Below are 16,654 nucleotides of genomic sequence, written 5' to 3'. Positions count from 1 at the left end.
GCGCTCTACCTGTGTAGTTTTGACCAAAAATGCTATTCGGGACCTGAAAAAAACCCACATTTCATTGGAACTCATATGTTCAGGGAGAAAGATTCGGTCTCAGTGAACCAGCATTTTCTGATTTTTTTAAAAAAAAACCTTTGTTGAAAAAATCCTAGCCGACTCTATGCAGAAGTTTTAACTTTCGCTCAAAACTAAACCCATGCACCAAACTGCCAGTTTAAGACAAACGGGATCTGAAAAGGCTTTTCACTCTTTTGGCCTATGCTCTTTTGGCTTCCTCATGGGGCAGAAAGATGGCCTGAAAGATTTTGGCTTGCTTGGTTCAATATCTGTTTTGCTCTTTACTTTAGAAATATTGGGAATGTCAAAGTTAATCTGCCTTGGTTTTACTGGAGAACCTCTTAGGGGTTTCAGAGCATATTTTTGTGAGCTCCTTAACTGAGGAAGAGGAGGGAAGCTCCATCTTGAACCAAGGCTTCCTTTCTCCAGATCATTAATCACACATTGCATTTAAAAAGGTGGACACAAACCACAAAAAAAAATGAGGTGATTTCCAAACTGTCTGATGGCTTCACTCACTGGAAACTTGTGACCGTCACTCGCTACAGAGGTTTGACAGGCAGGGGAAAAAAACCTTTAAAAGGAGAGGTGGTTAAAACATGAAACTTTCTAATGGTTCATAAGAAGGAAAACAGGAGGGAGAGGGACTATTCGGGACTTCTCTGATAGAGAGGGATTTATTTTAAAGAAGTAAAAGGGTCTTTAGCCCAGTTTTTGTTTCATTTTTGCTGGCTACATTTGGTGACTAGGGCAAGGGGCAGAAATGACGCACAAACTGGAATAAGTGATCGGAAGCTGGTTCAAATCTGTAACACAACAGAAGTTAAGCGCACATAAACCACTTTCAAAATGGCCAAACATGGTTTAAGGTAAGCCTGGATGGATCTAGCATCAGACTTCACTGCTTTAGTTTAAATCCATTCATTGAGCTTCTTTCCCAGATCCCCTCCAGATTCAAGTTAACTCAGTCCTCCAGCATCCCAGGATGCTTTGCACCTCCCCCACAACTCACCCCCTCGCAGGGTGAGCAGGCTAGCCTTGGCTGTCTCCTCCAGGCCAGCAGGGAGGTGTGCTCTAGCACCCCCAGCATTTGGCCTGGGCCACTGCAGGCGTATGGCTACGTTTCCAGAATCAAAAGTGAATGTCTGGTCACTTGCTTATCAGTTCAATCTGCGCAGCTTAGACTAACCTGCAAAGACTGAATCAACTCAGCTTTGGGGGGTTTGACCATCTGTACTTAGCCTTGGAGATAGGAAGGCTGGGGTGGCAGAGACCAGTCCTGCTTAGCGTTTGGACATGGAGGCTCTTTTACAGGCCAGATCCCCTTGTGTTCACTATCAAAAATCCAGCTGGTGGGTGAATTATAAGCAGTGATTCTGAATGCCAAAGATCTTTAGCACTTCAGTAGGATCCAAGGCACGATCTGGGGACTTCCTGTAGGATACCTGACTGTCTTCCTTGACAGCTGATGTCCAAAGGGGATTACGATTTAAAAGAAATAACCTGGGTTGTTGTCATTATCTTCACTGGGATGATAGTTCTGATAGTGTTACAGCCCAGCCCATTGCCTCTCTGAGCATCACTCCTCTGTTAAAAGTAGACCTGGTCACTGGCCCCTTTGGCTTCCAAATCATCTGGTTCTCAGCAGACTCTAGTAAAAGTTTCTAGCTCTAGAGCCTGAGAACCAGCTCTTGCGTTCACACCTCTTACAGTTGTAAGTATTACATTAGCATCACATAATATCAGCTTAAGCTGTTATGGGGTAACGGTGACATTGCATGTTCCTGCAGTGATGCAAGAGCAGAAAAGCTTTGCAGCTTTAACCCTGCTTCATTCATGTTTAAAGTTACGGGTATTTAGCTCAGTTAGATGGCTGTAGAAGCTTGCAGATATACCAGGTGTATTGACAGGTGATGGACACTGCCCTATGGCAACCCCTCCCCCCCTTTTTCTTCTTCTATGTCCTTATGTTCCTTTTAAAGCAGGTGGAAGTTGTATGTGTCCTCCACAGCTGCACATCCTTCCTGAGGACAGGCAGTGCTCCTGCCTAGCTACCCTGAAACCTCCTAAGTCTACCTGGCAGCTACCCAGTTACTCTGTCCCAGAACCTCACCTAGGTTAGGACCCTAGGTTCAGAGACAACAGAACAAGACAGCAAAGAGCAAAGGCTGAACAAAGGCATTTCTTAGCCACAGGCATTTGACTCTGAAGGGATTTGAGAGATTGAGATGCCCTCCCTTCCATGCCAGATCTCACCCTGTCTTGCAAGCCTCTTGATCAGGCTAAGGGAAGTCCCTCCTGCCCATCCTCCTCCAAAGTGGCAATGGTCACACCTCTTCATCACTGAACCCTGCTCTTTCCTAGACCCTCTGTCACCTTCAGCCTTATCAGCACTAGGCTGGTTCTCTAGTTTACATCCAGGTGGCAGAAGGGACTGGGGCTGGGTGTAGACCAAGATGTAGAAAGAAGGGGAGTGTTTTGTGTCATGGTGGGATGCCCGTGCCAACCTTAAGCTTTAGACAGGAGGAGGCTGCCTCTTGTCCTTCATCTCCATTGGCAGGCTGGAGAGTGCCCTCTTCACATTGCAATACGGCATTGCCACCTGCCAGTGGTAGAGGAGATCCTCAGCTACCTGGCCAAGGAGAAGAGCCATGCAGATGCTGTTGCCTGTGCCAGCATGGAAAACAAGGTGAGTGGAGGAGGAGGGAAAAGCTTGCACTTGAGATGAACCCACATATGTGTATCCGTGAGGTGCACGTGTGTGCGGTGGAAGAGAAAGGGTGGCACTGGGGGGATCGAGTCTCTCATGACAAAAGCCACAGATGCAACCCTGAGACTTGTAACCAGCCCATGGCAAAGTCTGAGCGACCATCCGAGCAGCAGCCTCCTCCTATGGAGAAGTGAAAAGGAGCACGGCACGTGGTCCTCATTTGTATGCTGGGCACCAAGCCTGGATGAGAACCATGTCCTTAATCTAGTGGACCTGGCCAGCACTATTTAAATAGGGCAGTGGCATTTGAATGGCCTTGTCCCAGGGTCCAGGGTATGATCCTGACCCCAAACCCAGGCAAGTCGACAGAATTATTCTTGTTCATGTCCAGGGCTTTTGGAGCAGGCCCTTGAGCCCGTAGCGGGCTCTTGTTCACTCCTTATGTTCCCTGAGCTAGAGGCAGAAGGGCAAGTTCCCTTTTGAGGGCTAGACCTTCTCCCACAGGACTGGTGACCCAGCTGGGGAAATGGACATTATTGGCTGGTGGTAAGGATAACAGAGGGACTTTGAGCACAGGGCACGATGCGCTGAGGTGAGCTACGTGTGAACGGAGGAGATTCAGAGGTGGTTGGCTAGGTTTCCTGACTTACAGAGTTTTTTTCTCTTGAGTGGTATGCTAGCTCCAAGTGGCTGTGCCTCCAAAAGGGTCTGCCTAGGAGTGTGCCCAGAGGCACCCACGGTCCTCATCCCTTCCCTTTTGTAGGCAGGAGAAACTCCCTTGCACGTGGCTGCAGCTGTGAAGAAGGACATGGTCCACTTGGAGGAGGAGGAAACCAAGATTGTTGCCATGCTCCTGGAGTACAAGGCCGACATCTCTCGGACCACTAGGCTAGTACGTGCAACCTGGGGCCCTCGGAGATTGCAGGTTCAGTGCTTGTAAGATGTTGCTGTATTTTATAGGCTTGGGTAGCCTAGCAAGACTGTTCTGAGCTGTGGGGATCAACTTCAAAGCTAACAGGGCATAGGTTTTCCCAGCCCCATGCAGTGGCAGTTTTTTGTTTTAGATTTGTCCCATATGCTCCTGGCAGAAGTCATTTACTCCTGGGGAGTTACTGGCAAACGTACTGATATCCTTGTCAAAGCAGCTTCTGTGCTCAGCTCTCTTGAAAACATGCCCCAAAAAGCCACTGGGATGTTGTTTAGCTTATCTGTCCTGCCTGAGAAAATAATTAAATAGAGAAAAAAAGCCCAGAATATTTTTAGCACTTTTCTTCCTGAGCACTTTGCCAGTTATATACTCACAGCACCATGGGCAGGCAGCTTTCTCTGAGATCAAACACAGCAACCAGGGAAGAAACTGGGATAGGGCATGCTGCAAAAGCAGTGAGGAAGGAATTGGACTGGGAACGCTCAAACACACCTTTTTTCTCAGGGAGGCATTAGGGGATCTTCGGGTCATAGTCTCAGCTGGTGTAAATCAGTGTAACTCCCTAGACCTCTGTGCAGCTATGGGGCTTTCACCAGCTGAGGTTTCATAACATCATAGAAAAGGAGGGTAGGAAGGGAGCTCAGGAAGTCACATCTAGTCCAACCCCCTGCTCCAAGCAGGACCAGCCCCAACTACATCAGCCCAGCCAGGGCTTTGTCTAGCCAGGTTTTGAAAACCTCCAAGCATGGAGATTGCACCACCTCTGTGAGTAACCTGTTCCTATGTTTTACTACCCTCCTAGTGAGAAAATTCTTCCTAATATCTAACCTAAACTTCCCTTGCTGCAACTTGAGCCCATTGCTGCTTGTCCTGTCATCTGCCCCCACTGAGAACAGCCCAGCTCCATCCTCTTTGCAGCTCCCCTGCAGGGAGGTGAAGGCTGCTATTAAATCCCCCCTCAATCTGCTCTTTTGTAGACTGAATAAACCCAGTTCCCTCAGCCTCCCCTCATAAGTCACATCCCCCCAGCCCCCCAATGATTTTCATTGTCCTCCTCTGAACTCTCTCCAATTTCCGCACATCCTTCCTATAGTGGGAGGCCCAAAACTGGACACAGGACTCCAGATGTGGCCTCATCAGTGCTGAATAGAGGGGGGAAATCACTTCCCTTGATCTGCTGGCAATGCTCCTACCGATGCAACCGCAGATGCCGGTAGCCTTCTTGGCACCGAGGACACACTGCTGGCTCCTGTTCAGCTTCTCGTCCCCTGTCACCCCGAGGTCCTTTTCCAGCCAGTCACCCCCAGCCTGTCCCAGTGCATGGGATTGCTCCTTCCTAAGGGCAGGACTTTGCACTTGTCCTTGTTGAACCTCATGAGATGCCTTTTGGCCCAATCCTCCAATTTGTCTAGGTCACTCTGAATCCTAACCCTGCTCTCCAGCATATCTACTACTCCCCCCAGCTTGCTGTCATCTGCAAACTTGCTGCGGGTGCACTCTATGCCGTCTCCAGGTCATTGATGAAGACATTGATTTCAGCCAACAGATTAATGTTCAAAGTGTCCTTCTAGAGCAGGTGGCCGGCAAATTTCTCAGACTAAGGGTCTGGCCCCATAACAAGTGAACACTGTAATTCACATTGCTTGTGCAGTATGATGGAAATTACCCAGTGTCCCAAGTAGACAGATGACCTGCTATCCCAGAATAGCTGCTGCAGGAGGCACTATTACAGTGCCTAGTCATTGGGTGGTGGGGGGAGCAGGTAGTATCCTGTTTGCATGGAGCAAATGGTTGCCCCAGGATAAATACAGACACGTGACACCTGCACTGGTGTATTTTTTAACTGCTGTTTTTATTCTAAAGGTAAACCTTTCACCGGATTCAAGTAAGCTACCCCAGCAAAGGAGTTTCTATTGTGTCCCCTCCCTCTTCACACTGGCACAAATACGATTATCCTAGCATAAATGTGTGTCTGATCTTCACATGGATGCATGGAACAAAGTCCCTGATTTCCTTTGCTTCTGTCTCTGTTGCAGTCACTCGAGACCCCCCTGCATTACTGCGCCCGAGTGGGCAATGCGGATGTGCTGCTGGAGATGCTGAAGCACATTAGCACCCATCAGATGCAGCAGGCCATTAACAAGCAAGCCAAGGTACTTCTGCCCTCCTTGTCTTTCCCTTCTCAGCTGCTTTGGATACAGGAGAAGTGTCTCTCAACAGGAACAATGCTTTGGAGACTTACACTGCAGGGGAAAGCAGATGAGTGAGTAACTCCTGCTTTGCATTGAGCAGCCTGTGCAAACATCTAGATGGGCAGACCTCCAGGCATCTTGGAGCAGTGGATCACTGCCAACCCTGGCCCCTTCTTGCAGACATCCATGCATGCCAACCATCAAACCTTAGCGTGAAGGAGAGGCACAGTAATGGTCTGGGGCTCCTTTCCAGGCCTCATGGATCACATTTCAGGAAGTGCTGATCTAGACTTTGTATCCTGGGCAATTTTCAGTCTGAATAGCCAGAGGAAATGGTGAACGGCCAGCATACGCTGATGCTGCCAAATTAACAGGAGCACTGCAGAAGAGTCCTTCCCATTTGAGTCAGTGACAGGCTCTGTTCCCTAGTCAACAGATAAAATAGTAAGGCTCTGCGAAGCTTCAGTTGCTGATTCAATGTGGAGGAGATCTGGCCCGATTTGGCAGCTGAATCTCCAAATCCGAATCCAGTCAGAAGACCCATTAATCTCTCCGAATTGATTCGAAGAGATTTGATGGTTTGGCCATATACACAGCTTTTATATGTTTTTTCTGCATACCGCGAGGTATGTAAAAAAAAACATATAAAGCTGTGTCTACGGCCGAATCGCTGATTCTTTCAATCAGAATTGAGCCTTCAGATTCGGCCAGATCGAATCGGGACAGTGATCCGAATCAGCGAGTCGAATCGCTGTCCCCCGAATTGGGCCGAATCTGAATCGAGTACTGCCCGATTCATACACCCCTATAAAATAGCATCCTGTAATCATGGGTAACCACACTGATGCCTGCCTTATCTCTTTAACTCCCCTGAGGGATTTCCCCTAGGGCGAGTGATCTCTGTGGAAGGTGCCAGGCCGGGACTGAGGAGTGGGGGGAAGGCCCAGACTACAGTGTCTCGAAAGGAGAGTTCAGGTTAGCTGCCCACAACGCGAGGAAAGCGCAGAAGGAGAGACAGATAGTGGGCATCGTCTCAGCTGGAGCTTCCTTTTCCTGTCTGGTGGAGCCCACCATTTGTGTCTCCTTCGGTGCTTCGTGCATGCGGAGCAGCAAGAGGATGGAGAAGGGAAAGGGCAGCTTGTATCACCTGCGGTGGTTGAAGGTAATCCTTAGATTCACCCCATCTAGAGGCATAGATGTACAGAGGGATGGTGAGGGTTAAGGAGCCTCTTGGTGATGGGTTCAAATCTCTGCAGGGTGGGTGGTAGCTGCAAGTCAGTGCCACCTGATGGCCAGCACAAAACAAGCCAGCGGTCCTTCTCCTAATATGGAGGAAACCAGCATTAATTGGCAACCACCTCAGAAGAGAGGTCCGCAGTGTAACGCCTACTGAATGCACTGCTGTTAAAGGGAGTCTCTCCAGCAATTGTTGTGAAGGTACTGTGAGATGAGGCGCTGCCCGGGCCGTGTTTTCTGGGTGGTTTCTGATCTGACACCTTTCCTCAACCCCACTTTGACGGCATGCATTAAGACCAGAAAGTGCTGGCTGTGTCTCTCTGAGGTCGGCCTCCTCTCTGCCTTCCCTCTCCAGAATGGCTGGTCCCCTCTGCTGGAGGCAGCTGCGCAAGGACACACTGCGGTCGTGAGGATCCTGCTACAGACCCATGCCCGTGTTGACGTGTTCGATGAGGTAGTGCACACGCCTTGCTGATACCGCTGCAGCCCTGTCGGGGCAGGGGGTTGGAGAAGGAAGATCCCGTGTCTTCTGCTCCTGATGGACAGGGCAGTGCTGACAGAAGTGCAGACGTGGTTCGAGGGTGCCGGTGGCAGGGGGTGACAGCTCCACAAAGGACCATCTAAATTCCCAGGCAGTGGGGGCTTGAACTGATATCCAGGACCACAGGCCTCTCACACTTGATCTTTTCACTATGGCAGTAGGAGGTGCTATATGGTCTCCATGGGTTCAGCCACTGCAGGGCAGCATTGCTCACTCATATACCCATGCCCAAAGCCTGTACTATAATGCACTGCTTTGACTATAGGTGAAACTCCCCATTGGTTTCTTCTGACGGTGTCTATTATCCTCTAGCCCCAACGAGAAAAGGCCAGGCATAAACTCCCTGGCTTTGTGGGCCTGTCTGCTTGGGGTTTTTTGGACTCAGTGTATGATGTAGTAGCTGCTTTTGTGGCTTTGTTTGCAGCAAGGGAAAGCTGCCTTGCACCTAGCAGCAGAAAATGGCCATGACCAGATTGCAGACCTCCTGCTGTGGTACAAGGCCTTTGTGAATGCCAGGACCAAGCTGGGCCTGACGCCCCTTCACCTGAGCGCTCAAAACGGCTACAACCACCTGGTCAAACTCCTAGTGGAGACCCACCTGGCCAGCATCGACGCTATGACCCTGGTAAGGAGGGGGGGATTGTGGGGATTAACTGGGTGCACACCAGGGAGAGGAGCACAACTTCAATCCAACTGTGCCAAGGGTGCCTGTGTGCTGGGCGCCTCCTCGGTGATGCTCTCAGCCGGCTACTTGATCTCATTTTTGAGAAATGAGAAAATAGAATGAACAAGAGGCCAAAAGGAAGCAGCTTTTGAGGCCAAAGCTCTGAGTGACAGAAGCAAACAAGCTGCCAGATGTCCGGGAGGGTTTATTTAAAAATGTATTCTGAGGTTGTAGAAACTCAAGTGCAAATAACACTGAGTCCAAAACAGAGCTCCTGGCTGACACCAGCTGGAGAGATATGCATCCCTTCAGAGAGGTGTTCACGACAGATGCAAGTCGGTCCCGTCGGGATCTCGGAGGGGTTCGGGTAAACGGCAGCGTCCCAGAGGTTAAGTTAGATACCAAAAGTCCACATTCTCTCCTCCTGCCCTTTCCCGACCCCACTCTACATGAGAGCTTGGCCTTACATTTTAATGAGCGTCGTTGCTGAAGCCTGGCTCTACTCAGCTGGGACATAAATAGCTCCTGTGTCCAGGCTCAGCAAAAAGGAGGCACGGAGCTATGTCAAAGCAGCAGAAAAGTGCCTCCGTTCTTCCACCCCCCACACGTGCGTCTCCCTAATGGACACGGTTTCTCAGACTCTTTGGATATGTTTGGAAGTGCTCTAACAAGGATCCCAGAAAAGATTCCCCAAGGACCTAGGGAAGTTACCAAAGGCAGGCAGCCAAGCCCGTGCCTGTTGGGAAGGAATGAATCGGCTCTCTGGGTGGTGTCCATCCCCACTGCCACACTCCTCACTCTCCAATGGTGCCCATCCTGCTGTAGCTCTGCTCTGTTTTTCTCAGGGTTGATAAATGGCCTGGGATCTCCATCATTGTTCTTTATCCTTGGGAATGCCCAGAGCCATGGTGACCTTTTATGGGGCACTAACCCCCCCATATCCAGCTCAGGGAGGATTGCCCTGGGGCTGGCATGGTGCAACAGTGGCATACACCTGCCTTCCAGGGACTTCTTAGTCAGCCCTGCTGCAGAGGACAAGAGAGATTTGGGAGTTAGTGTTTCAGGCCCTCCACAAGCAGTGCTGTGGAAATCCGAGGTCTGCCTGTGGTGTGTAAGGTGTGTAAGCTGAAGGGAAGTTGCCATAACTAAGGCTGGCATTGAGGGATGTCTAAATTATGCCAAAGTCAGCCTCTGGAGCAAACCAGGGTCAAGAGGGTCTAATCCATTCCTCACATGGGCCTGGCAGGTCTGTTCTGTCTCTCTAGGAGGTGCTCAGTATAGGACCTCATCCACAGTCCAAGGAAGTATGTGGAGGCTCTGAGGCAAGCACCCGCATCTCCTGAGGGTGTCAGGGTCACTGGTGGTTTCCTCAGTCACTCGTGCCTCCGCTAAACTAAGAGGCTTGATGCTGACCTGCCAGTAAGCACACTTGAAAAGCCCAGGGTGGACAAGGCCCTTGCCTTTAATGCAGGCCCAGCTAGTAAAGCTAAAGTAAAAGGGACTGTCTAAGCTTTCACCTAACTGGGTTGAAACGTCTTTGAAATAGCAGGTCTTGCATGCACTAGACTTTTCTCACACGTGTTAAGTTAGTATGTGCTAGGATTGCACCATTAAAATCCTCTGCCTCATCTTGATTAATATTTGCTAACTTGTGGGGTATGAGGTAACCCCAGAAAAGACGGGACAGTGTGTGGCTTTTACACTTCATAGGAAATCAAGATAAACTCAAGTTTCCTCCAGATGTTTGCCCCAATGTAATACATGTGAAAGCCACATCTCTTCTAGGATGGTATGTACTGTTGGTTGCCATGCATTAGCCAACATGTGACAAGCAAGTCTCTTTTGGCCTAGTGAAGAGGCACCCATAGTCCTGACAAGGCCAGAAGCAGACAGCAGAAGTCCCTGCCCATACTGCTATGTACATGGGTCCTTTCCTGAGGCCCCATCGCCTAGCTGGGAGAAATGCATGCAGCGGCAGCACATGCTGGGGGGCAAACTACCTTTTTTGTCTTCCTGTGCAGAGCAAGCGGACCCCGCTGCACCTGGCGGCGCTGAACGGGCAGCTGGATGTGTGCGCCAGCCTGCTGAGCCTGGGTGCCGATGTGAATGCTTCAGACATTGTAAGTGCCCCGTCTGCAGGGAGCCCTGCACAGAGGAGCCCTTCCCCCTAACAGCTGCTCACCGCTGCAGCCCTTGGGGGCAGCTTCACAAGCTCAAGTGAAACAAGTGCATGTTCTTGAGCAAAACATCCTGCAGTTCAGAAGGTCCCGCTTGGGCTGCCAAAGGAAAAATAGTTTCATTTTTCCTTGTATCCTTCAGGCTTTTTATGTCTGGAAACAACCCAGGGCCTCGATATTACCCACAAGGCTTCTCTTCCCCATCCCGTATTTCAGCTCTAGTTTTCCTGATGCCAGCGAAGGGAGGGGCGACCCTAGGCTAAGTTGCAAGCCTATTTTGGTTGCCGGTTGGATACTGCTTCACCACTTTTGTCCTTCTAATGGGCAATTATTGCCATTCAGCTCCAAATCCTATAGCCCTTTGATTATGAGAACCTTCTGACTCCTCTTTCGGAGCCCCCTCTAAACAAACAACACTCACCCGTCCTACAACCCCCCTCCATCGATCCACAAGCACTGACTAGCTTGCCTGCTTCAGGCAGTGGTCCTATCCACATCTGGAGGTGCTGCGAGGAAACGTACAGCTAAGTGGCTTGAGGATTAGGGTTAGAACTTGTATGTCCTGAGTCCCGGGCCTTGGACCCACAGCATGTTACATGGGCATAACTGGCCTTCATAGCAGTATACGAAGGAGGGGATGCCCAGGGCACAGCTCCCACCAGTGTCACTAACCCTGCTGTGGAATAACCCCAGGCAAAAATCAGAGGCAAAACTGCCCTGCATGTGACACTGTTGTAGGCGCTTTGTGTCCGCAGCTTACCCAGCGGTAGCTGTTTGCCTAAGCCGTAGGTGCTCTACCAGGTGCTGGAGTTATCTGTTGCCTGTCTCAACACAACTGCCTCATCCCTTGGAAAGATGCTGCATAATGCCATCCAATTTAATCTCAGTGTGTGGGGGCTGAAATCAGCCCGGTTCCCTTCCCTGGCTCTCATCTATTGCTGACTTGAACCGGATCCATCCCTGGCACTGAGTTGCTCTCAGTTGTTAGCAGTATACCACGATGACCCACTGTCCCGCAGGAGACAGCCTCTTCCTAGAGGAGGCAGGTCTGGGGAGGGCCTATTGTGAGGTCCAGACGGAGGCAGCATCAGCTAAAAAAGGCCTCTGCTGTTCCCCAAAGACATGTTTATTATGGCAGGAAAGAAGCCTTGTCTAATGGTTAAAGCACAGGACTAGGCTGGGTGCGGGGAGGTCTAGGTGCTATCCCTGGTGCTTCACCACCAATTTCCTTTTTGGTCGTGGGCTACTGACTTTGCTTCCCTGTGCCTCAGTTTCCCTTCCAGCAAACTGGCATCAGCGATGCCTCGGAGGACTGTGGCAAGGCTGAATTCACTAGTACGGGCTTCCCGGAGGGAAGATGAGATTGAGATGCGGAGGGTTGTTCTTGTGTTGATGGGAGGATTTACATCTCCCAGCCTGCACGCCAGATATCACTCATCGTGTCTTGCGGCTCTGCTTTATGTCCGATGTTGCTTTTCCCCCCCTACGTATAGATATTTTATTGCAAACTTTCTGGGCTGGCTTTTACGACCGGATATTTCACTCTCTGGCCTGCTTCCACGGCTGATTTTCCTGTCACTCTCCCCATCAGTTTCTCAGCTAAAAATAACAGTAAGAGTCATGCTTTAGAAAACAGCCTACCTTTGTGTCCTTGGAAAGCAGGGCCGATCGGGGCAGAAAATACAGCTTTAGAAAGGCCCAGCACCAGCATTAAGTCACGGTTAGTGAGGTGTTGAGTCGTTACTTATCTTTTAAGCAAAAGGGCTGTCCTGCAATGAGATCCTCTTGGCATAGAGCTGGAGGACAAGGATGAGTTACACTTCCCTGACATTCAAACAGGCTAGAGACTGCTGTTTTACACTGTGGCATAAAATCCTAAGGGATTGCCCATAGGCTGAGCATTGGGGAATAAATGTGCTCAGGCTTGCCCTGCGCTCATGATGGTTCCTCCTCCAGAAATAAGCTCTGTGCTGAGAAGGAAAAGGCAACTCCCACCAGCTTTAAAACAAGTTGAAAGCACATTTTCCCACTGGGGAAATTCTCAGCTGTGGACAGAAAGTGGAGAATCTGACTGAATAGGGCTGGGTGGAGAGTCCTGGATGCCGAAGTCCTGTGTATAGACACAAATGTGGTACAGTAGGGTGCAAGTTTCCATCACCACATCCGCAGGCTTTGACTATAATCCCAAGGGCCGCTACTGAGAAGAGGACAGGTAGTTCTCCAGGACTCTTTCAGTCCTCGGTGCTTCTGATGAGACAGTCAGCAAATGAATCAGTCGGCACTGATTTATATTTGGCAGTGCAGCTGCCGGTCCTTCACTACGCCTGAGTCACAGACGAGCTCTGTGCATGCACGCACCTCCCACAAATACAGCAGACGGGGAAGCTGGCTTGAAAGACCATGTAAAGGGTCCGACTTCTAATGAGTGCTATGTTGGGTTGCATTTGTATTACATCCGTTGCCCCTTTGGCCCAAGGTGTTAGCCAGCATTTGGATGAGAAATTGATGGGGCTGGTAGATAAATTCTTGGTACAATCTAGTTTGCTTTGAAAAAAATGTCCCCAAAGTGCTATTTCCCTGAACACGGGAGAAATGAAGAGCAGGCAGTTTTCCTGCTCAGAAATCCTGAGGTCCACTACTCCAGCAAGCTCTCGTTTCCAAGAAGCTCTGTCTCTCAGCACCCCACATTCGCAGCTGCTGTCCCCGGCTTTCCTGTCGTCTGCCCCCTGCGTTCCCCGCTAGAGAAGCCCCCTGCCACGAGCCCAGTTCCTCCGCCAGGCATCTCAAGAGCCCAGAGATGAGATCCTGGCTCTCTCATCCTGAGGACCATCTTCTGAAGGGTGGAGGTTCAGTGCTGCTGGCACACAGGTATCTCCGTGAGCAGTGACCGAAGCCAGAAAACAGGGTTTTTGAGGGGTTTTGGTTGGGGTTTGTTTTGCTAGTGCTGATGCCTAAACATAGACATAGACATTAGGGGCTGGAAGGGACCTTGTGAGATCATCATAGACATGACAAGGGACTGCCACCCTTTCCCTTTCCCTTGTCCCCATGCTTTTTTGCCCGTTGAAAAATTAGCAACCCACCCTGCTTTGCTGACTGAAAAAGCAGACCCTTGGCCCCGGGTGCTGGAGGTTAAAAGTCTTTTCCATTCACTCCTTGTAGATGTTCAATTGATTTTCTTTCAAGCAACTTGGCCAAAATCATCGTGGGTCTACCCAAAACACGACCCCTGTCTGAGCTTTCAGTCTTCCAAGGAGCTGCTTTCAGCATGTTGAAATGTGAACCTCCGAACTTGGGGGAAAACCTCCTTTGCAGTGAGACTGTCTTGGCACGCGTGAGAGAAACCAATGCAGCCCAGCCCCGAGCTATTGGCTACTCGGTTGCAGTGTCATTGCGTCCTGAGCCTGATTTGTTTTTCTTCCCGCAGCAAGGGCAAACGCCGCTGCACCTGGCTGCTGAGAATGACCATTCGGAAGTGGTGAAGGTCTTTCTGAAGCACAAGCCCGAACTGGTGACGTCAGCCAACGTGGAAGGATCTACCTGTGCCCACATTGCCGCTTCCAAGGGCAGCATCGCGGTGGTCAAGGAGCTGCTGAAGTTTAATAAAGCTGGGGTAACCACCGCGCGCAACAAGGTCAGTCGCGGGGTCCTCTGGGTTCATGAACACGAGCCACCAATGCCATGTATGAACATGAGCCACCCATGCGATAGTCAAGCAAACCAAACTCTGGCTTGCATCCGTAGATGCTTCTCAAGTAAATCGCAGGATGTCGTCATCCAGCTGTACTTGGGGGATCTCAAGTAAATCCCAGGATGTCGTCCTCCCGCCACAGCAGGAGGACTGCATCCAATTGTGGGCTCCCCAATTCAAGAAGGATGCAGAGAAGTTTTAACGAGTCCAGAAGAGAGCCGCATGGATGATCAGAGGGCCGGAGAGCAGGCCCTTATGGAGAGCGGCTGAGAGCCATGGGACTCTTCAGCCTGGAAAAGCACAAGCTCAGGGGTGACCTGGTGGCTGCCTATAAGTACATCGGGGTATGCACCAGGATCTGGGGGAACGCCGTTCACCAGAGCATCCCAAGGGATGACAAGGACCTATGGTCACAAACTCCTCCAAGACCGTTTCAGGCTGGACATTAGGCAAAATTTGTTTACTGTCCAAGCCCCCAAGCACCTACTCTGCACTCCTTTAAGAAGCGTTTGGACACTGATCTTGCTGGGATCCTTTGACCCCAGCTGACTTCCTGCCCCTGGGGCGGGGGGCTGGACTCGATGATCTCCCGAGGTCCCTTCCAGCCCTAGTGTCTGTGTCTATGAAATCTCTACAGCCGGATTGTGTTGAGCAGAGCGGATCCAAGAGTCCATCTGCAAAGCTGGAGGAGGCCCAGAAGGATTAGGAAGTAGAAAGTTAGTATAAAAAAATGGACTTCCACCCTGGATGCTCTCTGGGGTTATCTTGAACAAGATGCTGGACCTATAAAAAGGGAGAGGGGTCTTACCCCACCTACCCCCTTCTGCTGAAACCTGCGGTTGTGTCCTGGCCAGGTACAGCTGGGTAATTCTCGGGGCCTGATTCATGCTTATTGCATGGCCACAGGGCTGTAGCTGCAGAAGTACCCCCCTGGTCATGTTGAGTGAAAATGGGAGAATGCAGCTTTGCCTTAAGAGCTGCTCTTCTGCCTTAGAAACACGTGGCGCTTGCAGAAGCCAGCATCTGCCAAAGCAAATGAAGGCTTTGCATACGCCCTGCAGGCTCAGCTGTTTCTCATGATGACATGAAAGCAGAAATGCCTTCAGGCAAAGTCTCACAGACACACACAGAGGAGGGGAATCTCTCCAGTAACTGCTCACAACACGATATCTCGCAGCTTGTGCTTTGCCAACACAGGCTTGAGCCGTAGATGTGGGACCTGAATCTCACCTTCCCATGTCTTCCTGAATATTTCAGTCTGGGTTTGGGTTTGGGGAGTGTGCCCGTGCATCTGAAGAAGCCTGTTTTCCACATGTCCCCTGGTGGCATGCTCTTTGCCAGCGCCGTGACAGCCTTGAGCTTTTTTTCAGTACGGCCTCCTACTACTTGTATCTATGCTGCACTCCAGGGGCTGCCTGATGGGCTTTGGCTGCAGGGGTGTTTGCTCCATGCACGTCCCTTGAAGGGACACTACTGGCTGATTTCTGTTTGCCAGGACAAAAAGAGGGTTGGGATTGCCTCCCGGCCTCCCCATTTAAATGCAACACAGGCTGTTTGCACTTCTGTGCTCTGCCTGCAGCTTCCAGGAAAATTGTAGGTGGCCTCTGAAAGCTGAAGGGGTGCTGAGCAGACACGGGGTGGAGGCGTTTGAGGGGAACCGGCCGTGATGCTAATGCTCTGTCGCGTTAGTCCAATGCAGGATGCTTCCCCTGGCATTTCTTTCCCATCTCGCACTTCCTATCTCTCCTCTGGTCCGAGGCAGAGGTGCCTACCTGCCCCGTCTTTGTGTTGCAGACGAACAGCGCTACTCCCCTGCACCTGGCAGCCGCCGGCGGGCACTGTGAGGTGGTGAAGGTCCTGCTACAGACCGGTGCTTCTGCTGCGGATGAGGATGGTGTACGTAGCTGCCTACAAGTCACGCAGACTCAGCCGTGAAACCCCAACCAAAGATGCAGGGGGTGGGGAAGCCATGTCCCTCCCAGGCTGCAGTGCATCTTGGAAGGGCATCTCCCTTTGGCAAGGAAGCAGCCTCCCTAGTATTCACACTCGCGCTCTTTTTTCTAGTATTGATTTGTACCCTTGTAAATGGGGGGCAAGGGTCTGGGTTCACCCCCTAACTACCATTGCTATAAAGCAGTCCTCAGTCTTGGTGCTTCCAGCCTCACCCCCCGCCAGTGCATCGCTCGGCCTGGTCCCAGGATGGTGACCCTGAAACTTCAACACCATGAAAGGGTTGTGACACGGCAGCTTGTTCTGTCGAGGGCTGCAGGTGTCACAACCCCCTGTCACCAGCTGTGAGAGATGACTTACCTGTAAAGAACTTGCCTGCTTCTCCTCCATGGTGCTTCCAAAACCTCCAGGCTAATGCTGGTCTCCATTTTTGGCCCGTTATTGCCCATGTCTGCATGTGCGACGGAGACTTGGTGGGACTCCAAGCATGATTGGGCGGTGA

General features: G+C 50.8%; 1 protein-coding gene across 1 annotated transcript in view; it reads left to right on the top strand.

Moving 5' to 3' along the window:
• Positions 1–16,654, top strand: part of LOC109299145 (serine/threonine-protein phosphatase 6 regulatory ankyrin repeat subunit B-like) — an 80,299-nt gene that overhangs the window by 44,903 nt on the left and 18,742 nt on the right. The window contains exons 12-19 of the mRNA XM_019519690.1: positions 2,624–2,752; positions 3,537–3,665; positions 5,738–5,854; positions 7,485–7,583; positions 8,095–8,295; positions 10,356–10,454; positions 13,939–14,145; positions 15,997–16,098. Coding sequence (XP_019375235.1) covers positions 2,624–2,752; positions 3,537–3,665; positions 5,738–5,854; positions 7,485–7,583; positions 8,095–8,295; positions 10,356–10,454; positions 13,939–14,145; positions 15,997–16,098 — 1,083 coding nt within the window. The remainder of the gene's footprint in view (positions 1–2,623; positions 2,753–3,536; positions 3,666–5,737; positions 5,855–7,484; positions 7,584–8,094; positions 8,296–10,355; positions 10,455–13,938; positions 14,146–15,996; positions 16,099–16,654) is intronic.

Source organism: Gavialis gangeticus, unplaced genomic scaffold (genome assembly GCF_001723915.1).
Source record: "Gavialis gangeticus isolate Ggan-Ray unplaced genomic scaffold, GavGan_comp1, whole genome shotgun sequence".
Taxonomy (NCBI): Eukaryota; Metazoa; Chordata; order Crocodylia; family Gavialidae; genus Gavialis; species Gavialis gangeticus.
This window is presented reverse-complemented; position numbering and strand designations above follow the sequence as displayed.